Source organism: Castor canadensis, chromosome 7 (assembly GCF_047511655.1).
Source record: "Castor canadensis chromosome 7, mCasCan1.hap1v2, whole genome shotgun sequence".
Classification (NCBI taxonomy): domain Eukaryota; kingdom Metazoa; phylum Chordata; class Mammalia; order Rodentia; family Castoridae; genus Castor; species Castor canadensis.
This window is the reverse complement of record NC_133392.1, coordinates 152,164,079-152,191,496: the sequence shown is the minus strand read 5'-3', so window position 1 is coordinate 152,191,496 and position 27,418 is coordinate 152,164,079. Positions and strand designations below refer to the sequence as shown.

General features: G+C 51.3%; 1 protein-coding gene across 6 annotated transcripts in view; it reads left to right on the top strand.

Moving 5' to 3' along the window:
* Kazn (kazrin, periplakin interacting protein) overlaps positions 1–27,418 on the top strand; it is a 1,020,937-nt gene that overhangs the window by 872,097 nt on the left and 121,422 nt on the right. The window contains exon 1 of one of the 6 annotated variants that reach the window (XM_074081294.1): positions 7,258–7,370. The exons of 3 other annotated variants lie outside the window; for them this stretch is intronic. Coding sequence is in view for 1 of the 3 variants with exons in the window: in XM_074081296.1 (XP_073937397.1) it covers positions 7,522–7,729 (208 nt within the window). In the remaining 2 variants the exon portion in view is untranslated. Of the gene's footprint in view, positions 1–7,257; positions 7,371–7,521; positions 7,730–27,418 lie in introns of those variants that run through there. 2 more of the 6 variants (XM_074081296.1, XM_074081293.1) reach the window with 2 other exon arrangements.

Here is a 27,418-nt window from a genome sequence, read left to right as displayed (position 1 = left end):
AGGTGTTGAGTCATTAAATAAATAAATGAAGACAGACTTGGTTGAAGTGCTAGGTCTAAATTTACCAGCTGTGTGATCCTGGATAGATGTTTCACCTCTCCATAACTTATTATCTTCCCCTGCAAAGTCTGAGTAATAATTGTGGAGTAATGGGATAACAGTTAACAGGACAGGCTCTAGAGACAGAGCTACCTGCATTGGAATCTCGGCTGTTGCCTTGGCTTAGCTGTGTGTCCTCATAGAAGTTCCTTAACCTTTCTGTACCTTGGTTTCCTCAATTGATAAAAAGAAGATAGATAGTAAAAGGCTAGGGTGTGGCTGAAGTGGTAGAGCACCTGCCTGGCAAGCACAAGGGCCTGAGTTCAAATCCCACTACAGCAAAAAAGGAAAAAAAGGATAATAATATACTTACAGAGCTGTTCTGGGGACTAAAATGAGCTACTATGTGTGAAGTGCTTTATCTGATGTTATTGATAATCCTTCACACAGAGGGGAAGTGCCTAGTCATCAGTAGCTGTTGTCTGTGTGGCTCTCTGCATCTCTTAAGTCACACACAGGAAGTGGACACAGGGTCTGAACATTTTTTTTTCAATGCTGAGGGGTCGAACCCAGAGCCTTGTGCATGATAGACAAGAGCTGTACCACTGAACTACAACCCCAGGACAGGGACTCACCCTGCTGGTGTATTCCTGGTGCCCTTTTCCAGAGCCAAAGCTCCAGACTGCAGGACTGCAGGTGGAGGGTGAAGTTCTGCTGGTGACCACCAAGGGCAGCAGAGAGCTCATCCTGCCCCAAGCACTGCTGAGTTGCTTCCCGGGGTCCTAAGAAAAAGGAGGTGCCTATTGCTCCACGTGGCCAGGTGGGAGCATTGCTCCTTAACCCCTGTAGGGAGGCAGGTTCCCAGAGAACACCCCTCAATTCTGCATTTGCTGGCTATGTCATCTTCCATAAGTCTTTTCGTCTCCCTCCACCTCAGTTTTAGAATCTGAAACATGGGGTCAGGTGACTCAGAGAGCTGAATAAGCCAGGAAGCACGGTCTCTGGGGTGATGTGAACACTTAGTAAGTGTTGCCAGGGTAGCATCGTGGACCCCGCAGACAAAGGTCACGAGCTTGAGTCCACCACTCACAGGCTGAGATGGGGATGATGATAACAGTACACTTACCTCTTGTGATTTGGGGAAAGAGTAAATGAAGAAGTAAAATTCTTAGAAAAGAACCGGACACATTGTAAGTGCTACATAAATATTTGCCAGTGTTGTTATAAGTTGTAGCATTTTTGCTGTTACTATTTTTATAGTGAACAAGATGCAACAATTTAACTTCCTGTAGAAACCTTTCTGCTTGAGCTGAACTCCCCAAAAATGGTCTTAGAGGAGAAGGGTGACATGTAGTCTCTGGATAAAGACTTTATCGGTTTGTTGCGTTAACAATCTAACTTGGTATGGAAACAGCCAAGATGCCCCACTACTGACGAATGGATCAAGAAAATGTGGTATCTATACACAATGGAATTCTATTCAGCCATGAAGCAGAATGAAATCTTATCATTTGCAAGTAAATGGATGGGACTGGAGAACATCATCCTAAGTGAGGTTAGCCAGGCTCAGAAGATCAAGGGCAAATACAGCAAGGGGACTGGACTTTGGTCACATGATAAGGCGAGAGCACACAGGGAGGTGTGAGGATAGGTAAGACACCCAAAAAAACATGGTAACATTTGATGTCCTTGATGCAAAGGAACTAATGCAGAAACTTTAAAGCAACAGAGGCCAATAGGAGAAGGGGACCAGGAACTAGAGAAAAGGTCAGTTCAAGAAGAATCAACTTAGAATGTAACACATATGTACATAGAAGTTATGCTAGGAATCTCCCTGTATAGCTATCCTTAGCTCAACTAGCTAAAACCCTTAGTCCTTCTTATTATTGTTTATATTCTCTCTTCAACAAAATTAGAGATAAGAGCAAAACAGTTTCTGCCTGGAAGTGAGGGGGTGGGGGGGAAGGGAGGGGGCGAGGGGAAGGGAGGAGAAATGACCCAAACGTTGTAGGCACATATGAATAAAAGATATATTTTTTTAGAAATTAAAAAAATAAAATGTTAGAAATTCAGAAGGAAAAAAAAAGAATCTAACTTGGAGCTGGACATGGTGGTTCATGCGTGTAATCTCAGCACTCAGGAGGCAGAGGAAGGAGGATCAAAAGTTCCAGGTCAACCTGGGTTACATAGTGAGATCCTGTCTTCAAAAAAAAAATTTAACTCAAGGCCAAAGACAATCCGAGAGGCAGGGCATGGAGGCCCGCTGTGCTTTAGGAAAATCCTTTATGCCCTGCTCTGCCCCAGGACTGAGCTAAGCTTCTGCCTCTGGGGCAGGCCCCTGGGAAACTCCTACAAGGGATCAGGCTCTCTCTAGGCCATTTGGGGTCCTGAGAAGACTGTCAAAGGGTCCTGGTGAGCCCCTGACAAGCCCCAAAAGTCTCTAGCCTGGTGGAACAGATGGCAGGATGGTCTTTGGGTCAAATCCTCCCCCTTCTCCCCCCAAGGACAGGGTCTGAGTGGGTCTGGTGGAAAATCCTGTCTAATCCTCCCAGCCACACCTGTGCCCCTGAGTCCTGCTGGGATGGTGGGGGGTGGCAGGGGGAAGGGAGAGGAGATGGGCACTGTCCCCACCAATGGGGACAAAGCTTGCCAAAGGGCTTCAGAGTCACTGTGGAATCCCTAAGAGGGCACTGAGGACTGTAGAACCCCTTGGAAATAAAAGGAGTGCTTGTCACTCCAACATCCCCAGACACGTCCCTCTGTCCTTATGCCAGTGCAAAGATCAATGTGTGCTTCACCTCACCTTGGCCTCGAACAACTAGCAGTTTCCATAGTCATTGCCACCTTATAGCTGGGGAAACTGAGGCTCCAGGGCTGATTTCACTTGCCTGAGATCATACACTAGTGAAAGTCAGGGCAAAGATCCAAGTCCCATGTCTCTGCTTCCAGAGACTGTGACTCCTGGGGTGGGCAGCCTCCAAGATGACCCAATGAGTCCCACCTCCTGGGTCTACACCTCATATAGCCTCCTTCGCTCAAGGGTGGCAGGACCTAGTGACACCCTTCTAATGAAAGGATTGGGGAAAGGTGACGGGATGTCACCACCAAGATGAGTTTCCATCTTGGGCACCTGTCTCTCGCTCTTTCTCTTCCCTCCATGGGGAGCAAGCTGCCATTCTGCGAGTACATCAGACAGCCAGTGAGAAACTGAGGCTGTCAGCTGCCCCCTGGGAGAACCAAAGCTTGCCATGCAAGAGGGTTTGGGAGCAGGTCCTCCTCAGTTCAGTCTCAGATTGATGTGAGGCTGCCCCAGCAGGCACCTTGCTGCAGCCTGAGAGAGACCTTGAACCAGAGGCACTCATGCACCGCACCTCAATTGCCGATCCACAGAAACTGCAAGATCCTTGATCCTTGTTTTATGTCACTAAGTTTGGGGCAGTTTGTTACACAGCAATGGGTAACTAGTGCACTTTGTTTCACTACTAATAATACACGCACACATCCACACCTCCACCCAGAGGACCAGTTCAAGTGCAATGGGCAGAGCTAGAAAGGCCCCCACATCCACTAAGCCAGCCCTTCAATTTCTGTTGCCAGTGAGGATGCAAAGCCACCTATCCATGCTTATATACCAGTTGTAGGAAGAGGGGTAGCATTGAAGCCAGTTCATCTCCACACTCCAGGGAAGTCTTGCCAGGAGATCACACGGGTATTAGAGAACCTGTCATGCTCCGTGGGGTCAAGGGTTGCTGCCTGGTCTTAGCTACAGGAGATCGAGTTTGCTTGGTCACACGATGGCTGGAAGACCACAGTAAAACGTCTTCTGCGAGTATAAAAACACAGGCAAGTGGCTTAAATATCCAGCTTCAAGCAGATACCAAATGTAATAGGGTCCCTAAGTAGGATGTTTCTAGGTTTGGTTCCCTAAGCCAAATAAGGCTTAATCCAAAACAAGTTCTCTTAGGAGCCAGGGGGCACTGTGAATGGAGCTGTACTGACCCTTGTCCCCAGGGTCTCTGTGTTTTCTCTGGTGGTATCCTGTCAGCCTAAGGTCAGGGTCAGGGGGACACCAACTAGCCTCAGACTGCCTGCCCCTACTTCCCGCTATGGCCTCTGCTCTTTAAAATGACTTGCTACAAGGACTGGATGGTGACCATTCTGGCTACCTTTCCTGATTTCCAAACTCTCACTTCCTGCTGCCCTGCGGAAGAACAGAGGGACCAAATCCCAGGTCCCATCATCCCCAACAGCAGTTCCCAGGTCTACAGCGTACAGGACCTATACATAATTCTCAGTCCCCACACAACACAAAGCTCAGGCTCCTAGGTAAGCAAACAAACAAAAAATAACTTCAAAGCATTAAACCAAGTTCAGGCCCTTTTGAGCTCAGGGCCCACAGTGATTTCACAGCCCAAACCCCAGCAGCTGGCACTGCTGTGGCATCACCACGGAGACCCACCCTGGAGGGAGCCTTTGTGTAGGACCTGTCCAGGCTACTCAGAGCAGGAAATGGGTTGTCAGCTCTTGGCTGCTGGGTCTTTAGAACTGAGCAAAATCATCTCCCAAGGCCCAGGTGTCCTTGTGCTCAGAGACAGACCCCAAGGAAGGAATAGCTCCCCTCTCAAGCAGGTGGGAACTGGCAAAGTGCCACCCTACCTGCCAGAAGCCTGCAGAGGGGTAAGAGTGAGGGACTGTGGCTGCTGGGCAAAGCCCAGGCAGTCTGGGGACCCCTACAAAGCTGGGGAAGGTGGATCCAGCCTCCTTCTGATGTCCTTATCCTCAACAGTGGGAAACACACACACACACACACACACACACACACACACACACACTTACCCACAAAACATGCACACGCACGCAACACAGAGCCTGAGCCCAACTTTGCTGAGCAAGCAGAGCAGCGGAAATTCCCCAGGGCTGTGGCCTTGCGAAGCCACTTGGATGACTGAAATGTCATGTAGCTGGCAAGTTTGTGCTTCTGCGAGATTGCAGAAAGGACCAATGAAGGTAGTGGTGGAGTGAGCAGTGGTAGCCAGTGGACTAGACAGAAACTTTTAGACATGGTTTCCTCCTTCCCCTCCTCTTCCTCCTTCTTCTTAAGTTTTGTGGTTTTTGTTTTTGTTTTTGTTTTTTGTGACAGTTCTGGGGTTTGAACTCAGGGCCTGGAGCTTGCTGGTCAAATGCCCCTAGCCCTACGAAGTTTTAAAAAGTTGTCAACATTCTAAATTTAGATCTCCCATAAAAAAATTTTCCATGTAGCTCAAAAAAGAAAGATACAAGAAAAAAGCATCTGGAAACAATGGTCCACATTTCTAGTGCCTCCTCTACAAAGGCTGGTAGCCTTTTATTTGCCACAGACCCCATCACTCCCTAATGCTTCCCAGTATTGAATCCAAGTGTTTGGTGTTACATACTCATGCTTTGTGCTGTAAAAGACAAGGGGAAAGGGTATGTCTCTATCAAGAGCCGGAAAATAGAAGGTTAGTAGAGAATTCTATGTACGAAAAGTGTGTTTCTTTGTGGAAGTGAAAACTCTTCCACATTAGAAGAACACAGCTCCCGTGTCCTTGTGCAGTTCCATAGCAGTCTCTGCACTGTCTGCCTCACTCCTTCATATCTTTGGTGGTTGCCAGAAGCATTTCAGGCTGACTCCAGGACCATGTGATCTAGGGTCTGACAAGGACATTCCCAGCCTCTCCACCCCAGAAGGCTCTGGGCCGTCTTGCTTTCGTTTCATTCTGCCTTTTATCCAAGGAAAGGCTGAGGACTCGGGGGATCCCTTTCCCTCCCGTCACTCTGTGCAGGTCTGTTTTACTTTCATCAGAGTGACGTGGGCTCAACCTGTTGACAGTTTTCTTCCATAGCTGTGACACCAGCCACACTTGCCATGCCTGTATGCCCTCCATGGGTGGTCAGGACTGCCAGATAGGCAGGGGTAGGGGGTCCCAGGCAGCCCTGTGGACCTCCGCAGATGGACCATTTTCCGTGGGAAGGTGAGGAGGATGCTGGGGGGTGGGAGTGGAAGCTGGGAAGGTCGCAGTGGTTGGTGGCCAGGCCACTGTGGTTGCAGAGAGGTGGAGCTTCTCGCCCACGGCGGAGAAAGTGACTGTAAAAGGCTTCAGAGTTGGGGGAAAGTAATTTGGTTCCCACGACTTTTGGAGAACCATATGCCTGGACCTCAACATTCCCACTGCTCAGAGGGAGCCATAGGAATCTGAGCCAGGCCTGGGGTGCGTGCTGACTGGACAGGGAGACTGGGGACTCCTCACCCGGCTGTATAGCCTTGACTCCCTCCTGTCTACAATGGGGGAACAAGACCTGTGTCCTAGGACTGTGGGCAGATAATTAGTTCTTCTAAAGAGCATCATAATCCCCAGATCAAAGGGGACTCCAGGCTGTAACGCACCACATGGGCTTCTCGCCAACCATTGGAACACCCACTCCAGCTGTGGATCAGGATTTGCAGACCCTCCAGGGTGGCATCTCTTAGGGGGCTTGGCTGGCCAGGAGCCCTGTCCCCCCTCTGCTGGGCTCCTGACTCTGGCCTTCCCTGGACATTGCCTTACCTGCAAGTGCCTGCCTGGTTATGGAGTTCACAAGTAGCACTGATGATGGGAGAAGGGGGGATTATTGATTTCCTATTTTATATTTGGGGGAAACAGGATCCCGAAGTGAGGTGAGGTCATAGGGTTTCCCACCAGATCACAGCCCCTCAGTGTTTTATCTCCCACTGGTCCTGAGTGCACTGTATCATGTTCACCTAAAAAATGGGGGTCACCGAGAAAGGTAGAAAGAAGGAAATATCTCAGGGATGCTGCCAGTCTTTCTGCCCTCTTCTGGCCAGCTCTGGGGACTCCCGCTTTTGGGGCTCTTTCCAAGGCTTTTCCAAATGTATCAGAAGAGTGGAGACGTTTGCATACTGGAGAGCCAGGAGGGGTCCTGCAGTCTTTCCCTGACCCACTCACTTAGGGCTTTCAAAGACCTGGTCTCGAGTCCGGCCACTTTCGACCCCTGTGACACCGGCCGATCATCGGTTTCCTTACGAATGACCGACCATGTGGGGATGCACCCAGTGGCCCTGGGGCCTGGCGCACAGAAGGCACTCGGGCTAGTCTGGACGCCTCTTAGGGGCCGGGGGCGGGGCGGGGCCGAGCCGGGGGCGGGGCCAGCAGCGGCCGGGGGCGGGGCCACATCCTTCCCTCTCCAGCCCGGAAGGAGAGGGAGGAGGAGCTGCGGGACGAGAGTCGTTCCCACGTGAAAGGCTCGCGGCCGGATTCCTCGCGTGCGGCAGCCGCGGACGGCCGAGCGCCGGGCGGGACAGAGAGCCCTAGGTCGGCGCGCGCGGGCGGCCGGGCGGGCAGCGGGGGCGGCGCGCGGTTGCGCCCGGATGCGGCGGCGGCCCCCGGAGCTGTGAGCCCGGCGCTCGCCGTCGGAGCCCCCGGTGCCCCCCGCGGGCAGCGCCCCCCCCCCCGGGTGCGCGGCATGCGGGCTGCCGACTCGGGCTCCTGGGAGCGCGTCCGCCAGCTCGCGGCGCAGGGCGAGCCGGCGCCGTCCTGCGGGGCGGGGGCCGGGCCCACGCGCCCCCCGGGACCCGCAGCCAGCGAGCAGTGCGTGGACGCGGCGGGGCCCGGCGATCGGCCCCGCACCGGGGCGCCTTCCACTCGAGCGGATGGCGACTGCAGCCAGCCGGGTAGGTGCGCGTGGAGCTCCAGCCGGGAGGGCGGCGCGGCCACAGGCCCGGGGAGCCGCCGGGGCTGGGCACGCGGGGGCGCTCGGGGCCGGGATCGGGAAGCCGCTAGTGGCAAAGTTGTGGTCGCGCGCGGAGCCCCGAGCACCGGGGAGACGCGCCGGACGCGGAGTTAGTTCTTCAGCATGGGGGCGCGGGTGTTGGGGCTCCCGGACTCTCCTGCTCGAGCTCCCCGAGAGGACTGCAGGGAGAGGTCAAAGCCACGCCCGTCAGAGTCGTGCGATCGCGCGGCGCTTAAGGACTCAGCTCCCAGCTGGACCCTGCGCAAGAGTGGGAAAGGGGCTCGCCCGTCGCGAAGTTGGGGCGGACCCCTGCGACCGCACCTTTAACCCATCTGGCATCCTCTTAAAGTCCCGAGGAGAGCAGCCCCTTCACATCACCCCTCCGAGGAAAAAAGTGATGGATGGTATTTGCTAGGAGCCAAGAGCTTGCTGCATTTCTCATGCACTTGAACTCCCAAAAATGCAGAAAGAAATTGGAGGATTGGAGACATGGTTGCCGTGATCTAATTGCATATGGTTGGCCAATCCTCCCCAAGTGGAGAACAGCGTCTTAGAGTTACAGTGTTTCCAGTGGGTGCGCCCATTCCATCCCGTTCCGGTCTCAGCCCCCCAGGTTAGGTCATGGGCGGGGGCAGGAACCCCTGGATCAGCTTGCCTCTGAGTAGGAAGCAATTTAACTGGAAGTCTACGAGCTTTTCCGAGAAGGGTCTGTCATCATCAATTTGAAGTTCTAAATACTTTTTCTAGGAAAAATGGGAGCGGGTACAACTACACATGATTATTCATAGTTTATTGTACAGTTACTGTGTTCTGGTAATTCTCAGTGGTGTCCCCTAAAAACCATATTTCAGCCCGAGGAGTGAAGCGGGTTCTGTCCAGGCAGATGAGAACACAAAAGCCCAGAGGTTGAGCGACTTGGCCAAGTTCTCACAGGTATAAGCCTTGTGCTGGTTCTTTAGGGTTTTGTCTGTTGGAATCCAAAACCTAGCACAGAATCTCTCTCCCCAGCAGCATGCTCACTGGGGAGCTCACCTAGGAACCCCCAAGCTTCTTTGCTTGACAATTAGTTCTTCCCGGTGAGAAAGAGCCAGTAGCAAGAGCGCATGATGGCCAAGCTACCTGAGATGGTCCCCAGGGATGGGGTGCCACCTCTGGGTGTCGGGCAGTTTACTTTTTCCCACCGTCTGCCCAGTTGCACAGAGCACAAAAAAAGTGAGCAGATGGGAGGGATTGGGCAAGTTTCTTCATTTCTTTGAGACTCAGTTTATCCATCTGTACAATGGAAATAGTCGTAGTACCAACTAATTGATGTGCTCATTCAAAAGATGCACCTTGCCAAGCTTGCCATGTAAAATAAAGCTTAGTGGACAGTAGTCCTTGGCTTCTGGTGTTGCACATCTGCTGGGCCACCTGTGTTTCCCATTAAGTTATGATGCTGTCTGCCCTGTCTCCATCTCCTGAACTATGTCACATGACATAAGGGCCTGAGCGTTGTGGCAGTGGAAGTTGTTATTATGTAAACCTGTGGAAGATGACTGGGTGGAGATACAGTGGTTTACTTTGTGTCTAGATAGGCCCCATTCATGTTCAACATAACAACATCCTAATGACACCGTCTAGCTGCCTGCCTCTTAGGTCTGGGGGTAGTTGTTTTCTGCCATCCTGCATGGCATGTCCCTGTAGGTGAGAGATGCGTGGAGATGGCCTTTCCTAATTACAAGTGGCATTTCTAGCAAGAAATGGTGGTGGAACCAGTAGCCCAGCAAGAACGTTCCAAGTTTTCTCTAGCCTACTTACTGTCACCCTCTTCTGTCTGTGAGTTTTTGGTTATTTTTGTGGTGCTGGAGATGAAACCTCTAGCAGGGCTTCATGCAGGTGCTGAGCTACCCTCCTCCCTGGCCTCTGTCTCTAGTTCTTAAAAAACAAGTGGAATTTCGGAGAGGTTCCATGATGGCTGGACATTGAGAACAGCTGGCTTAGAAATGACTATGATGAGGGGTTTTCCTGTGGGAATGCTTTGGCTTAGAACCGCAAACTAGAATAGACATTTCACCCAGGCTGCGGGTTGACTTGACCCTGGAATCTCAGCATTTTCTCACAAGCTGCATGTGATGGTCAGTTTACGGAGCTGAGAGGTACCCTGTGGGATAGGAGAGTTTGGGAACTGACACCTCACTGCAGGATGGATGGAGGCCTGGACATCTTGACATTGCTTAAGGAGACGTGTCCAGAGATCAGCAGGTGACAAGCCCTGGGATGGTGACATCTCTGGCCTCCTGGGCAAGTGAACCAGGGACCAGTGCAGGTGATATGGACATGAATGCTTGCACAGTCAGCACTGCTTCTGCCCCAGTTCTCTTTGACCTTGAGCTACACCACAACCCAGTTTCCTTGTTGATGCTGTGGGAATAACTCTGCCTTTGGATCTGATCATTCCAGAGCACCTCCTCACCCCAGGATGACCCAGGGGCTTGCTAGGTGTTCATTCACTGGGAACACGAATCAATTTCTGTCTCTCGTGGACCGTTCATTCAGTTGCATTTCTTGGGCATCTGCTCTGGGCCAAGCACTGTGTAGCTGCCAGGGATGTAGAAGCCCCATTTCTATGGAGCTCATATTCTGTGGGAGGAGACTTCCAATAGGCAAATGTGTACTAGATAGAAAGGTGGAGGGGTGATAAGCACTTTGCAGAAAAATTAACCTGGGAGGGTTAATGATGGGAGAATGATGGGAGTGGGTGCTATTTGGTGGGGGAGGACATATGAGAGGCTCATGGGTGCTGAGTCTCTTAAGGCAAGAGCTAAAAGAACCAAGTCATTTTTGAAAAAGTGAGACATCAGGATCTTTGTAGACTAGGGTGTCCCCATCTCAGTTGTTTTTGTAGCATTCATTACTATATTATTATCTTTTGTGTTCTTACCACTTTTTGTCCCTCCCCTTGCCTGAAGCCCATAGAGGAGGCTCCCAGCACAATCTAGGTGCTGACTTGTCTACAGCCCTCCCAGCCACTAAGGGGTAGATGTGACTGCTGGTCCCATCCACAGAGAAGGAAGCTGGTCCTCACAAGAGTTGAGGGACTCAGCCAAATTACTTGGCCAGTGGGTGCCAGCCAGGAATTTACCCCTGATTGTAGTCCTCGAAGCAGGGTGGGGCCCAAAGACCTTGTTTTGGTCATAAGGAAGTAGATCCTACATTAAGTTTAAGTCTTTTTTTTTTTTCTTTAAATTTTTGTCTGAAAAAGAAAAAAAGTTTGTCCTCTCCTTGACTTCCTGGTTTTAAACCTTGCCAGCATTTCTTATCTTCAGGTGTTATTGATTTCAGCAAGAGGTCTTTCTGTTGCCCTCTGTGAAGGGACTTCTGTGGGATGGGAATGAGAGGAGTTGGGAACCCTTAGGACCACCAGGCGGGCTTACTGTGAGCGTCTGCATGCAGCAGGGTGGAGTGCAGAGGCTTGGCTTTCCTGACAATCAGGAGAAAACCACTGCTCACAGTGACTTCCCTAGGGAGGTCCAGCCTGTACTCTGGGTGTTTCAGTGCTTTGGACTGAACTTTATCCTTCTGCCAGGACAGGTGGCACCCCAGCTGGCACCAGTTTTGGAAACAAACACACACTAGTTGGAATTCCTCTGTTCTCTCCTTACTAGCTGCATGCCCCAAGCAAGCTACTTATCCCAAGCTCCACTTCGCTCTTCTGTAAAACAGGGATCTTGTTACTCACCTGAGCATTGTTGGGATTGGCTAGGAGCCTGTGTGATTAGCATCCTTGGTACCATTGAGCCCTGATGCTACTTGTACCACAAGGGAAGAGGGAGCTTTGCATTTGCTCAGAGCCTAAATAACTTTGAAGTGTGTATGTGTGGAAAACATCGTACATATATGTGGACTGTTGATGTTTGAAATATTCGGATATGATCAAGCAGGTGACTGTCCAGGACTGTTGGCTGCTTTATCTGGCCTTCTGAGTCGTCATCAAACCCTCTTTCTCTTGTCTGTAATATTCCAATTGTGTTAACTGGTTCATGTGGCTGACATTCAGGAGCAAGAAGGATTTATTTTTCTTTTAATCATCTCAAGAGCCTTCAAGTGCATGGCTCAAGGAAAACATCACCCACCACCCTGGGGTCGGCCTCTTTCATCCTTGACTCAGCAGGTTGACAGAAATGGCGCATCACATGGATTTGTGTGTGGACAGACAGGAGTTAGATCCAGCAGATAAGCACCCCAACACATCATTAAGCTGGCTGAAGCAGTTGCCTCAGGAACCCCGTGTTTGCTGTGAGTCACTAAGCACTCTAAACACTCCAGAGAGGCAACCCTGGATGAGAAGGGGTGTGTGTGCACAGTAATGTTAATGGATTTACTCTCTGTAAAGGCGTTCAATGCTGCATGTGCCAGATGAGTGCCTGTCAGGGAGGGGAAAAGTCAGGATCCCCTCCAATCGCCCCCAGCCATCTCCTCTGCACCCCATGTGCCAGCATCCATAAAGGCGGGGACTTCAGGCTTTCTCTCATCTGCTGCCTGGACATCTTCAAGAGAAGCGAGTTAGAGGACACCACTTGTGTTCATTCCTGGCAGCCCTTGCCCAATGGCCACAGCCTACCAGGTGCTTCAACAGCCCCAGGTTGGAAAGAAATTCCCAGGCAGAAGGGTCTGACAGGTAGGTGAGTCCTACCTGATAGTCCAGCCCAGCCCTGGCCTGGTGACACCCTGGCTAAGAAGGGGAGCTCATGGTGGCAATTTGCAGTCTCCTTGCTGAATTTGGGGGACCAAACACATCAGAGAACAGCCACCACCTGGCACCGGTGACTGATCTGCAGGTGCCTGGTCTTTTGTTGGTGCCTGGATTAGGAGGTGGCACAGGCTCCCAGCGAATTCGGGCTGTAACTTTATCACAGCCATTGAGCATGTTCAGTACCTTTTAATTGTACAGAAGCTTCAGAAAACTCTCCCTGGGGGCTTGCAGAGAAGTAAAAACAACAGCTGCAGTCTCCTGCGAGCTCTGTTCATGCACCTCACTGCGCAGCCTCACTGGCATGCTCCTTACTTTGAAGCCCTGTGAGCCCAGGCAGGGAATGTGTATTTTAGTTCAGGCAGGTCCTGTTAGTGACAAAGAACTATTTGCTGAGGACCAGCTGGGAGCCAGGAGCCCTGTGCTCTGTGCATTCTTGTTGTCCCTCCATTTCTGCGAGACAGCTGGCCCTCTCCCCATCTTGCAGATGAAACCATTGAGGATTGAGGAGTTATGTAGGCAGTCATGACTTCAGCTGCCTTCTGCAGAACTGCCCTTTGTTTGGTTTCCTTGTCAGCTGACCATTCCCCTCAAGGGTCACCAGTGTACAGAGCAGAGGCGGAGAAGCTGGGAGTTAGGGGCTTTCCTTTCTGGCATCTTTGTCCCACCGACTTCCAGGAAGCCAGAATCCAAATAGGCAGCTAGCTAGTCCCTGCTGGGAGGCTCCATTCTGGCTGTTTGGGAACCTAGAATTCAGATCCCTGAGCAGGATGCCTCAGCAGGGATAGTGTTCACCTGCTGCTCCTGCAAGGGGAGGAAACTGAATCCAGGGGCAGGGAAGAAGCCATATGTCAGTATACAACCTGAGGAAGTTTCCAGGATGAGATGAGATCATTGACAAAAGGCACATGAGTGACTTGGCAGTGCGGGGAGAGTCCCCTCTTCACCTTCCGCCTCGATCTCTTCTGCCCCACTCATAGGGGTTTGTGGTGCTCCGTCATCTGGGATGCTTGCTAATATGCAGATTCCCAGGCTGCCCCAGCTAGGAATCTTTTTTTTTTAAGTGTCCTGGGAGGTTTGGATACAGGGGTTCCACAGGCCACACATTTAGAACCTTTGCCTTTCTGCTACCAGGTTGGTTTCAGAGGCTTCTGGTTTTCCCTTGCATCCTGGTACAGATTTTCAGCATCTTTTTCAGACACCCCATTTTGTCTGAAATGGATAGAAAAGCAAATGGACAGCCTAGTTAAATCTTACTTTTTTTTCTCCAATCCCCGCCTGAGCATGTGTTCTCAGAATCTAGTAGAGAAAGGCACAAGTATCTCTCCGTCTTGTGAGATCACAAGACTGCCCTGTGGCAAAAGGCAGGGTACAGGGGTGCTGCATCCCAGCCCCAGGCACCCCAGCCGTCCCTGGCCTTTTGTTCAACCAGCCAGCGTCCCTTGCTCCTGGGGCACAAACTGGAGCCAGAGCTGGGCTGGGTGCTAAGGAGACAGAGGCCAACTCTTGTCTCATGATTCATCCATTCTCAAGTTCTGGTCCCCAGAGCCACTGGTGGAGCCTGTTCTTCCAGCCTCCCCAGCCCAGCCCCCACCGCCCTGCCCCACTTCTTCTTTGTCCCTTTTGTTGTTGACCATGAAGTTTTGCATGAGGCCACGTGTTCTGTTGAGCTGCTTGTCTGTGCTTCCTTTTGGCATCTCACCCCTGTCAGCCACAGGGAGGAGCCATGGGTGGGGGGGCGGGCCTCTATTACCTGTATAACCTTTAGGACTCTGGAAGCTCCTTTGGGGTCAAAAGCCAAGAGGCACAGAGGGTGAGGGCAGGGAGACCCTGCCTGTGACCCTCTGCTCCATTAGCCTAGGGGTTCAAATGCAGATCCAGAATGAGATTGGTTAATTTGGAAGTCCTTTGGCATCCTGAATTTTTTTCCCCTGTTGCAGTTTTTACCTCTTATTCTTTCATTCATTCATTTTTGTGCTGAGGATTGAACCCAGGACCTTGTTCCTGCACGCTGAGCACATGCTTTGTCTCTAAGCAACACCCGTCCCCGCCCCAGCCTCCCCCCTCTATTTTTTTTTTTTTGCATTTTTAAAATTGTGGTTAAAAAATATATATATAACAGAATTTACCATTGTAGCCATTTTTAGACAGACAATTCAATGTCATTAAGTACATCTACTCACTGTTGGTTTCCAGAATGTTTCCATCTCAAATAACTGTCACCTCCGCCTCAACTCTCTTCCAGGTCCCTCACCTCACTGGGATCCCATAGTATTTGTGGGGCCCCATCTTTTACCATCCTATGCCCACTGCTCATAGTTCCAGAAACACGTGTGGAGATACCCCACCCTGTGTGCTCATCCCGTATTTCTTACGCCTCCTTTAAAACTTGACAACTCACAGGTGTGCTAACGGGAAGGGATGGGGAAGGAAAAGTTCAGACATCTCTCTCCTGTGATCAAAACCAGTGCATCCTTATGTCACTGTGTCAACTGGTTGTTCGTGTTTGATGCAGCTGTTTTAAAAAGGGAATGACTTGGGCTATCACTTGGTCAACCCTGGTATGTTGTTTGGGACTGCTCAGCCTCAGGACCTCTCCTTACCCTGGGGAATCTGCCTTCTTGCAGAAGGACAGCTGTTGCTTCTAGTTGCAGCACTGCTAGAGAGATTGTCTGTCCCTGGGAGGCAGGGAGTTCTCCAGTGCTGAAGGCACCAGATAGGACCTGGGTGTGTTCCATTAGGGTGCTGGCCTGGGTCCCCCCTTAGAGCTTTACTTCCCCACCCTGACCACCAGGTGCCATCTCCATCTCTCCTTTTACATAAGGCTTGCGAGGCTGGCCCAGCCAGGTGTGATTCTGTAGCCATCTGTAATCCCTGAGTACTTCTGCTTCATGGGGATGGGGATTACTGCTGGTTTGTGGGGCACCCCTTGTAGCAGCCTGTAAACCTCCCACAGCCTGTGGGCCTGTATTTCCTAACCCCCTGCCTTCATCCTTCCGGTGCTTCTGTGATGCCCTTCTGGCTGCCTTAGCAGTTGTCCAGGAGGCAAACATGATGGTCCTTCTGCAGGGATGGAAGCCCTCTCTGGGTCCTGGGGCAGATGTACGTTCTTCCCCTGCCAGCTGCCCTCTCCCGGGGTACCATGGATCTTTAGGTGTGGCGTAGAAATGTCTGCCCTGGGTGGGGTGTATTCTCTCTCTTGCACCCTGAGAATGATCTGGGAGGACTCCTTTTATAATGTCCACACAAAATACTACTCTTGCTACAAAGGGAATAAAGGTTTATTCGGAGACAAATGTGAGTGACCATGGCCTGGGGACACAGATTCAGGTCACATGAACTTTTTTATATGAACTTTTTTTTTTTTTTTTTTTTGTCAGCAGTGGGGTTTCAACTCAGGGTCTCATGCTTGCTAGGCAGGTGCTCTTACCACTTGAGCTACTTTGCCAGCCCTGTTTTGGGATGGGTTAACTATTTGCATGGGGCTAGCTTCAAACCTCGATCCTCCTGATGTCTGCCTCGAGTGGCTAGGATTACAGGAGTGAGCCACTGACGCCCGTACATGAACTTTTATAGTCTCAGTAACAGAAAGTCATAAATCCATGCCTTTACCAAATCCATCTGTGGGCGCGTCGGATGAACCAGACCAGCTACCACAGAGCAGGGATCTCTTCCATCCCAGATGTTATCTAAGAACCTGCTGAGTTTTCGAGTTGGTGGAAGCTGGTTGTCTCCTGAGTTGAACAGCACATTCCAGAAGTTCTACCCTGTGACCTTGGGGCAGATACAGAGATTGGTAGTAAGTGGTTACCAGGGACAAAAGGTGCCCAAGGTGACTTTGACTCTCCATCCTTGTCATTCCTTCTGTCCGTGATCATGAAGCTCCAGCCAACCCATCTGAGGATCTCAACAGGACGTGACTTCTTCAGAGATCTGCGGTCCACAGCGGTGGGGTGGAGACACTCCTGTGATCTTGCCAGGGCAGTGCTGTCTGCCCACCATGGTAGCTACTGGGCTTAAACTGTCACTGGAACAACTGAAGAACTGAATTCTAAATTGTTAAAGGTCACGTATGACTGATGGTCATCATACTGGACCCCCCTCCCCCAGTCAGGGCACAGGACTAATAAATGCTTCTATGGTCCTTCCCAGCTCCTAAAGCCCGAGGTGTTTGTCCTGCCATTCTGGTCCCAAGGCCCCCTGGACCTCCTGTGTCTGAATCGCTTGGGAGCTTGTTGTCTTTAAATGTCATTTCCTGGACCCATCCCAGACTGGCAATCAAAAATGTCTGGAACGACCTGAGAATCTGCATTTTAAACAAGTTGTCCCCACTCCTAGGTGGTACAGACCCACCCTGCAGAGAGGACCAAGCCCTCTAGCATTTGCCCTCTTTACTTGGGTGGGTCGTCTTGGCTCTGTGGCTGGCCAGTGCCCTGGGCCCCCAACCTCTTTAACCACAAGAGCTTGGCCAGCCATTCTCCAGATGTGCAACCAGGACCGGCAACACCCGGGCCCCGAGAGCTTGTTTGCAGCTGCAGCAAGGCTGCTGGCAGAGCTCCTTCACTTAAGTCTTCCTCCTCTCCTCCCCCTTCTCCCTGGACCCTGTCTCTTTCTACCCTACCACCAAAAGCAGGTTTACCCTTCCATGCCCAGGGGCTGCTGGGGTGTCCAGACAGTCTATCTTCCTTTCACAGGGACCTTCTGAGATCCCAGCCTCTCTCCAGGAACAGCCATCATGGTCATGTTAGGGAAGACCACTGAGCAGAAGCCAGGATCATCTCACCCCGTCCTCCCAGGTGGCAGCTACTTGTGTCCCCAGTCCCAGAGTTTCAGCAGTTTAGAGCCCTCTCTGGGGACAAGGCCTCGGTTGCTTCCCTTGGTGCCACCAGGCCTGGGGGATGTTGGCACAGCCCAGCAAATGGTCCTTTTCTCCTTGATGGCCTTTCAGTGTGTGGAAAGCCCAGAGGTGGAGGGCCAAGCATCAGACATGGTCTTGCCACTCACCTGCTGTGGGTCTCGTCCCCTGCACCTGCTTCCCTGCCCCGTGCACCATCATGGTACCAGCAGGTTTAGCCCACAGGTCTGTGGTTGCCACCTGAGCCTGTGGACACACAAGTGCTTCACACACTAAGGGACCGTGAAAACCCAGGGTCCATTGGCCGTCTTGTTCCCTTCAGGCTGCTGGCTGGAGCAGACCTGCACTTGGGGGAGCAGCTTGGTCTGTTTTGCCCGAGATGTCCCCGTGTTAGCGCTGAAAGTCCCACAGAGGTGGAAACCCCTCTGTGCTGGGAAAACCAGGACAGCTGGTCACCCAGCAACCTTATGCTGCCTCCCTGTGCCTGGCACACTTGTGCCATCTAGAAAGGGATCCCTCTGCCCTCCAGCAGCCTGGTTGGTCCCTTGTAGTGCAACTCCACTGATGAATTACACTGATTGTCCCCTCCTGCTTGCACCAGTTCACTGGTGACCACAAGTGTCCCATGGTGGCTGGTCAGGCTCATCCACAACCCTGATTCCCACTGCCCTTCTCCATCCCATCCCATCTGTTCTCTAAACCACTTGTCACTGGACACTTACCAGGCCCCACATGGGTACCTAGCCCTGACAAGCTGAGACAGACAAAGCTCTTATGTCCCAAAGGCACTTACATCTTTCCTGTCCATACCCTTGGCTTAAACCAGAAAAATGCCATCCCCCTTACACCCAACCTCCCTCTGAATCCCACAAGACCCTGGTTGAGGCCTCAGCAGGAATCAAGTGCTTCTGGATCCATGATTTGGTGTAAGGAACCAAAACACTTGGCAGTCCCCTCCTGCCTCCTGCAGAGGACCTCAGGGTCTCCTCGCTGTCTCCTGAGCCAGCTCAGCTCATTCCTCACCTACGCCTTGCGAGTTCTTACTCCTATCTTCCCACGTCACACTAAGTCAATTCTTCCCTGTCCTGGGCCCCGACCTATGCGCAGTCTTTCTTGCTCATTCCAGCTTCTGTGGTAGAGCCATCCTGCAGAATTTGAGGAGTATGTATTTGTGCCCCTTGCCGGGTGTCATGGAATCAAAAAGCTATAGTGCACATTTTATTTAAAAAAATTTTTTTACTAGCTTAAATTGTATCATAGTGATATTAACAGCTTGCATATGATGTACTCTGATCAAATTCACCCCTCTTGTCATTCTCCTCCCCCTCCACTTAGCAGCTTTTGATGGGTTTCATTGTGCCATTTTCACGCATGTATATAATGTGCTTCTAGAATATTCACCCCCCCACCCTGTCACCCTCTCTTTTCCCCCTCCTTCCACCCACTGATTCCCTCTTAAACAGTCCCTCTTTTACAGTCATGTCATTTTATTATTTTATTTTAGGTCTAGATTCTGCATATGAGTGAAAACATACAATATTTGTCTTTCTGAGTTTGGCTTATCTTGCTTAATATGGTGATATCCAGTTCCATCCATTTTTCTGCAAATGACATAATTTCATTCTTCTTTGTGGCTAAATAATACTCTATTGTATATGTGTCCCACATTTTCCTTATCCAGTCATCAGCTGGGCACCTAGGCTGGTTCTATATCTTAGCTGTTATAAATAGCACCTCTATAAACATGGGTGTGCCAGGTATCGCTCTTGAATGCTGACTTACATTCTTTCAGATACTACTCCAGAGTTATATAGCAGGATCATGTGGAAGTTCTATTTTTAGTTTCTTGAGGAACTTCCATACCGATTTCCATCGCGGGTGGGCTAATTTTCATTCCGCCCAGCAGTGTATGAGGATTTTTTCCCCACATCCTCACCAGCATTTGTTGTTTTCTTGATGATTGCCATTCTGACTGTGTTGAGATGGAATCTCAGTGCCATTTTGATTTGCATTTCCTTTGTGGTTAATGATGTTAAACATTTCTTCATGTGTTTATTGGACATTTATACTTCTTCTGAGAGGTTCAGTTTGTTTGCCCATTTGTTCATTGGATTATTTGTCCTTCTGGTATTTAATTTCTTGAGTTCTTTATATATTCTACATACTAATCCCTTGTCTGATGAATAGCTCACAAAGATTTTCTCCCATTCTGAAAATTGTTTCCTTTGATGTGCAGAAAGCAGCTTTTTAAATTCGATGTGGTCCCATTTATCAGTTCTTGCTTTTATACCCTAAGCAACTGGAGTCCTATTGAACAGGAGTTGCCTAGGCTTCTATTGTCAGGTGTTTCCCCATAGTGGTCTCACATTTTAGATCTTTGATCTGTTTTGGTTTTTTTTTTTTTTTTTTTTTTTTTTTTCTGGCTGTTCTGGGGTTTGAACTCAGGGCCTACTCCTTGAGCTACTCCACCAGCTCTGTTTTTGTGACAGGTATTTTCAAAATAGGGTTTCACAAACTGTTTGCCTGGGGTTGGCTTCAAAGTGCGATCCTCCTGATCTCTGCCTCCTGAGTAGCTAGGATTACAGGTGTGAGCCACTGGCACCCAGCTCCTTTGATCCATTTTGAATTGATTCTCATCCAGGGTGAGATATGGGGTTCTAGTTTAAGCCTTCTGCGTGAGGATGTCCAGTTTTCCCAATGCCATTGAGGGCAGATTTTCTTGAGCACCTACCAGGGCCAGGTCCTGTGGTGGATCCTCCTATCAACTTCCCTTCTGATCATTGTTCAGTCTTTCTCTCCTTCACTTTCCTCCTCTGTTTCCAGGGACTAGCTCTATCGTTGTCACCTGGTTCCTTCCTTCATCTCTCTCTCTTGCTTCTCTCCCTCCCATCTTTCTTTGATTACTTCTGTCCCAGGTGGGTGTATAAGAGGACCTTTCCCCCGGCTCTTGTCAGTTTGGCTTGAACACGCCTTGCCCCAGGGGACCTGGTCCTTTGGAGGCCTAGGTGGTTGTTGCTGACGTCCCCACCGCCAGCTTCCTGGTACTTCCCACATAAGAGCCAAGCATACTGGTGATAGCTGGTACTTTCAGCACCTCGAGGGCATCAGGGTCAGGAGTCAAATCTTCCTGCATCTGAGCTTGGCCTTTGCTCTGGAAAGGGCTGGTTAATCCACTTCGAGGCAGATAGGTGTTTGGGATATACAGCTGCTTCTGTCTGTGGGAAAGTCATTACCTTGAGGTTTGGGGCCAAGAAGACATTGACTCATAATGTCCAGGACACTTGTTCCTCCTGAGCTTGACGCCTTCAGGGACTGGGGGCTCACTTCAGCTCCAGGCAGCCCGTGACATTTTTGATTGTTTTAAGTATTCGCTCCCTTGTATATTGAGCCAAGAATCCATCTCATGGTGGCATCCACCCTTTGGTGACATCTTTTACTCCAATGACTCTCCCTATATCAGAACACAGCCACTATGGCGTGTGAACCTGTACACCTTCCTGGAGTAGCTGTGTTTCTCATCTGCTTTCCTTTCAGCCACGTAGGGTAGGTGATGCTTGGTTGGGGTAGAACTGGATACCCTGCCCTGATCCACGCAGTTTGGCCAGCATCAGATCCCTGGTCCTTTTCCTTCTCACAGGGAGCCCTTTGTGAGGATAGAGGCGTAGCTGCTGGGGCCCAGATCTGCTGCTGCATACCCGAGGAAAGAGTGCCCCAGAGTGACCGAGTTGGGTGTGCTCACTCCTGACGTTGAAGAGGGCCTGAGGACAGCGGGTACCCCTGGGAGCAGACCGAAGGGGCAAGTGGGCAGGACTGGAGTGCTGTCAGGACCGGTGGGTGGGGCTTGCATAGGAGCCAGGACCAGGCCAGAGGTATGTGATCAGACGCTCCCCTTTTCTGCAGCCACTTGCACCCCCACCTCCAGGCTGACTGCTCTTAGATCAGAAGGAACCCCAAGGCACCCAATGACAAGTTTCCATGGTCCTCTCGGGGTCTCTGAGTAGTGGTCCACAGCCAGCTAAATGGTACTGGCTTCTTGGCAAGGGGGTCCTGTGAACATTAGTGTACAACCAAGAGATGACAGATGAGGAGAGACAGTGGAGGAAAAACCGCACATTGAATGTTGAGCAACTGAAAGAGACACGATCACATTTCTCTGCCTGAGAATGCTGAACTTGAATCAGCTGCCTGCCTTCCAGGACCAACTTGCACAAAGTTAGCCTTTTGCAGGTGATCCATAGCTTTCTCCAAGATGAACAGCAGGGAGAGCTTCCTGGGCTATCCTGAGTTACTTTTCACCCCGGCTAGAAGGATCATAGTCATAGCCTGGTCTTCACAGAAATCCGAGTGGTCTGCTCAACCTGAGAGGGACTAGGCCTTCTGGCTGGGCTTCAGCCTTCCAGGGTCAGGGATGGAGGAAAAAAAGAGCTTGTGTTGCTTTTCTTTGTGTTGTTTACCATGGTAGGTATCCACTGCAAGGTGGGGACCTTGTTGGCCTGGTTGGCGATTGGCCTGCAATTCCAGATAGACGTGGTAACCAGCCCACACGATTGCTGGTCCTTTTCTTCTCCAAAGTTGGTGACAATGCAAACATCTGGCTGGGCGACTCATTTCTTTACTTGCCTTAAGCATGGAAGCGTTTTTTAAGCATCACCAGCTGGGCCCTGCATGCATGTTCCGTTTTGCTTTGTTTTTCATCTTTTACCTCTCTGAGCCCAGGGAATGTGTGTTCACCTTCCTTCAAGCAGCCACGAGTGACTGGAGTACTTCACAGGTGTCATGAGAGAGGTCCCCAGCCAGGTGTTCAAAGGATGTGTGTAGTTTGAAGTTGGCAGGATGGGAGAGGAATCGTCTAGATGTTAAGCTTGCAAGTAGGGAAGGAGAAGGCTGACTTAGGAGACGATAAGAGACAAAAGGAAAGCTCTTGCCCAGCTGCAAACTGTTTGTGTCCAGGTTTCTGTTTTTTGTTTGTTGCTCTACTGGGAATTGAACCTAGGGCATTCTAGGCAAGTGTTCTATTCCGGAACTTGTCCCAGCTCCGTGTCCGGTGTTTCTGCCTCTGTTTCCAGTCTAAACTTTATTCACGTTTGACACTTTGTGTAGCAGCCAAACCTGGAATTTGTTCTTTAGTGGTGTGCGGTGGGCTTGCAAGGACACGAAGGCATCTCTAGCCAGGAAGTGTGGTGTGAAGGGCTTTGGCCTGATCTTTTGCCCATGGACTTGGGCTATGGTGGCCCTTGCTCAGTGGGTACTTGTTTCCTGGGTTTCCAGTGTGGGTGGATGCTGCCCTGGCTTCTGCCTGAGGCTCTCCAGAATCCCTGTCTGGGATGGTTCGTAGTCCTCCAAGAGAAGCAGCCTGGGAGCAGGTGGCCACTGGTGAGAATTCTGCCTGGCCTTTGTCTTGCTTCTGGCCCTCTTGCTCCTTGATGTGGTGGGTGCTGGGACAGTCTTGTGTGCTGTCGAGCTGACCCAGGCTATGTGGGGGTGGGGCAGAACCTTGACATTGACATTTTTTGAATACTTTTCTCCTTGGCTCCCCCAGGAAGCAGCTTGCAGCTTTTGACCTTTGAGTTGTTGGGGGAGCAAGCTAGCCAGACACGGGGACTGGTGGGATGGTAGCAGCCAGCAGGAAGGAAAGTCAAGTCCATAAACTAAAGAAAGCCAGAGGGGGCAGATGGCAAAAGAGAGGGGATTCCTGTACCTGAGCCCCTCGATTGGAATTGTGGGGACCACTTTCTCAGCCCCCAGACACTGGAAGCCACTCTTGGAAGATCTCTCAGCAGAGTGTTCTTCCTGAGGGTCTGGGACAGGGTATTCCACAGTTCCCCTGGAGTTGCAGGGGCAGTGCTGCCGACAGGGGCTGGTCTTACAGCCAGAAGGCAGTGGCTCTCAAAGGGGAGCAGGAGGGAAAATAACAGAACTTGTGCAGTACTTGTTACATGCTGGAACGTTCTTTCACTTCAACCCTGTAAGGTAGGGTTACAGATGAGGGAACTGAGGCACAGCCAGACAAGGGTGACTGCTCAGGCTCTGTGTGGGGAGGTAGTAGGGATTCTGGAGCCTGCCTCTGGGCAATGCTGCCTCTCCAGGAGGTGGTAAAAACCAGAAGTCACACAGGCAGGCCTCCAGTGGTGTCCTCAGACGTTACTCCATCCCACTGCTCCTCCCTGCCCTCAAGCCCCACACTTTTCCTGTGTCTTGAGTATACGGTGGGCTCGTAGCCCACACCGCCAAAGCTCCCCAGTGAAATAAAGACGCTTTTCTGATCGGCTTTGTTGATGTTTGAACCTGAAGGTGGTGGCTCCCTCGGAGGAGGAGGAGGCGCAGTGCTGGACCCCCTTGGTCTCCCACTCTGAAGCTCTCAGAGGCTTCTGGAATTGACGTCTCACCAGCCCTGTGGACAGATGGGTGCTAAGAGGCTAGGAGTGGACAAAGCATCCCAGAGAGACCCAAGTTGTGCTCACAATTCTGCATGCTGGGGTGGGATGGGCCCTGGGGGGAGAAGACAGGTGAGGGGGCTGGGATCAAGGCCCACTGCACCCCAGACCTCCTGTAAGATCTGACTCCAGTCACCTGCTTTTCTTCCAGCCGTGGGTTGCCTGCCCTTAAACCCACCACTGGGTTGGGAAAACCTAAGAAGATGGGACACTTTGAAGAACGAGTGAAAAGCCCCCTGTTGGCTTAGCAGTGTTGGCCTGCATGGGCGCAGGAAGGCGCCATCTTGTTCTAGGCAGGGCTGGAGGCCCCTTGCCCATCTTGCAACCTGGTCTGTGCTCTGAGCTTCCTATCCGGTTATGGTTATTAGGATTTCGGATTAGAGTGGCCCTGTGGCATATCCCAGGTTAGTTAGCATCCCGGCATCCAGGGCTGGCTGCCAGATGAGCAAGGCCAGGTACCCCTAGATCTATCCCCTTAAACAGGCTTCTTACTCTTGGGGCCTCAGTTTCCAGCTTGGTGGAGCAGGAACGATCCCACTGTGAGGTTGCTGGGAGATTGCCTATCCAGCACAGAGCGCTCAGCGCAGGCCTTACACTACAGTTTGTCAAAGTCCAGTTCCAGTCGTGCTGGAGACCTATGGGATGTCTTTTAAGAGGCATCCATGGCCCCCTGATCTGTGCTTTCTCAGCCCAAGGTAATTTTTCAATTAACTCGATTGGCTGGAAAGCCAGGCGCCCTGGAGTGTGGGAAACTGGCCCAGGCCGGAAGGGTCCTCCCCTCTGCCCCAGCTCTGGGCTCAGCTTCCACCAGGAAGATCAGGATACCAGGCTGCGATCTCCTGCCCCTCTGACAAATCCCAGATGGCACCTCCTGGGAGCTACAGTGGCCTACGCACTGGTGGCCTCCTGCCCTCCCTCCTCACCGCGCCCAACCCGCAGTGAGGGCCGGAATGGCGCTTGTTGTGACTTTATTGCTAAACAATTTAGAAAGGCGTCCCTGCCAGTTTTCATAAGTGAAACATTTAAAGTATGCAGAGCATATTTTATTTCTTCCTGGAGCAGCTGTTCAGTTGGGCTGGAGGATAATGAGGAGTGAGTTATGTGGATTTGTGGGTGCCCTGCAGCGCTCACGAGCTCTGAGGCCTCCAGAGTCTCCACCGGGGGATGGGTGTCTGCTGCAGTCCAGGACGTCCTCCTATCCTGCCCTTCCACGGGGCCAGGCTGTCTCTACGTGGCACAGCCCGTGTTCACCAAGTGCTGACACTGTACCAGGCTCCTGTTTGGAGCAATGTCACGACAACCCTGGGAGACTGATTCTCGTCTCTATTCTCCACACAAGGACAGGGAGGTGACCTGCCAGGGTCAAACAGCCAGGATTTGAGCCAGGAAGCTGGTTTCCAAACCAGTACTTGTAGCCACCATTGTGGACATTTTAAGGGGACCAAGTGGAGGCCTGTAAAGGTCACCTGATAGCAGGAATCACTTGAGACTTGTCCCAGCTTACCTTCAGAAGCTGTGTTTGAGACAGTGGCCCTCTAGCTCTGCCAGTTATTCAGACCACAGTCTGGACTTGGCTTACATTCTTCTGGAAGAATTCTGCTTGTCATACCAGTCTGCAGGGGTGGTAATGTCACACTCACTGCCTACTTCCCTTCTTTGGCCTGATAGCTTACACCTGCTGGCTTCAGCAGAGCCTGAAACAGGCTTTAACCCCGAGCTGAGCCCGAGACCGGCTCAGACTCTTCCAGCTCAAAGCCAGTGGCCTAGTGGTGAAGGGTATAGATCCCAACACCTTCCTCGGGGCCTCCTGTGCTTGTCCATGCAGTGGGTACAGAAAAGCCAGTTCTTTCCGTGAGTCTTAGCAGGGGCCCTCTCCTACCTGGAGCTAGACAGGGCAGGGGTGAACCCGCTTTCTGACTCTTGACAGTGGGGCAGGTGGCCCACATCCTTTTCTCTGGGTTCTGGTAATGAGAGGAGAAAGAAACTGAAGCTGAGTCCTGGCTCAGACTCAGGGGTGGGGAAGCAAGAGAGGCGTCACCTACAGGTGCAGGGCCTTGTTCATTTGTTGCCTCCAGATTGGCATTGAGCTCGGGCTCTGCACTGGGACCTGGGCCACACTTGGTGGGGTAACTGAAACGGCTTTATTTGCCCTTTCTGTTTTTAGTCTTTTTTTTTTTTTTTCCTGGAGGGTTGAGGCAGTGAGGAAAACAGGACACTACAGCTGCTGACCTAGTCCTGGCTACCTTCCTTCCATAGCCCTGACCTTCAGGGAAAGGAAGGTCATCGCTAGAGCCTAGGCTGAGAAGCTGGCCATTTTACCAAAGGAAGGCCTAGTTTGAACCCTGTGCTCTCTAGTCAAACGCCCTGTCCTGTTGTTTCATTGGGGAAACACGCTCAGCAAGGTATTTGGGGCAGGAAGACTGCTCAGGGTTGTGGAATCAGACAGACTTCTGAGCTGGGATTCAGCTGTGCCACCGAGATGAGCCAGCCCACCAGTTCCAGCCTCCGTCTGCATCTGTAAATGGGAACACTAGTACTTCTTCATGCTGCTCGTTGAGGGCATTTGGTGGCTGAGGCTCAGTGCCAGCCTGAGGGTGAAATGCCCCACCCTTCCCTCACCCCGGGTCTTGAACCCTCAGATGAACCCCAGTAGCTGTGGGGTTGATGCTGAAAAAACTACTGGAGAGGAGGAGGGTTGATTGGGGCAGGGAAAGTTCTGGAAATAGCCTTGAAGCAGAACCTGAAAGGTTGGTACCTCCTGGGTTTCCAGGGTGTCAAGCTGGGAGAGACTTAGTTATCGCTGGATCAGAAAGACATTGAGCTTAAGAATAGGCCGCCATCTTTCACTGCTCTTGAGGGAAGAAGTGAATTCCCTCCTCCACTTTGCTCCTCCCCATTGCTGAAGGAAGAGTGATAGCTTGGTGTACTTAGCACACAGCTAACAGCCTCGGGTTTGTAGGGATGCTGGATGTCCAGTAAGCTATCACTGACAAGCCATTTGTCAGAATTCTTTTTCAGTTGCAAGGGACAGAAAATCCAGCCTGAGCTGCCTAACAGGAAGGGAACTATTGGCTCATGTAAGTGAAAAGTCCAAGGGTAGATCCTGGCTTCAGGCATGGTGTGATCCAGGACTCAGGTATTACCTGAATCCCATTTGTCTTCTTGCTGCTTCATCAGTGGTGGCAAGATGGCAGCCAACAGCGTCAGACTGCACTCTCAGCTCAGAGGCCAGCAGGAAAGAGCACACTTGGATCTTGGTCCAGAGATGAACTCTGATTGGACTGTTTTAAGTCATGTGTCCTCCCCTGAACCAGTCACAGTGGCCAAGGTGATTCAGAGCTCTGATTGGTCAGATTGGGTCTCATTTCCATCCCTGAAGCATAGACACTGATGGTGGGGCCTCCACAAAGGCAAATGGAGGTGCTGTGTGAAGAAGAAAGGGGTGTAGAAGCCAGAGAACCTGACCCTGATTCCAGGGGCAATGACCAGAAACTTTGGAAAGAAAAGGCAGGTGAGCCAGAAGAAGTGCTGGCCTCGTAGTGCAGCTCTACAAGTGTGCTGTGGTTCCTCCTTGTACCAAGAGGTGACCCAGCACAGCCCGTCGGCTCTCCA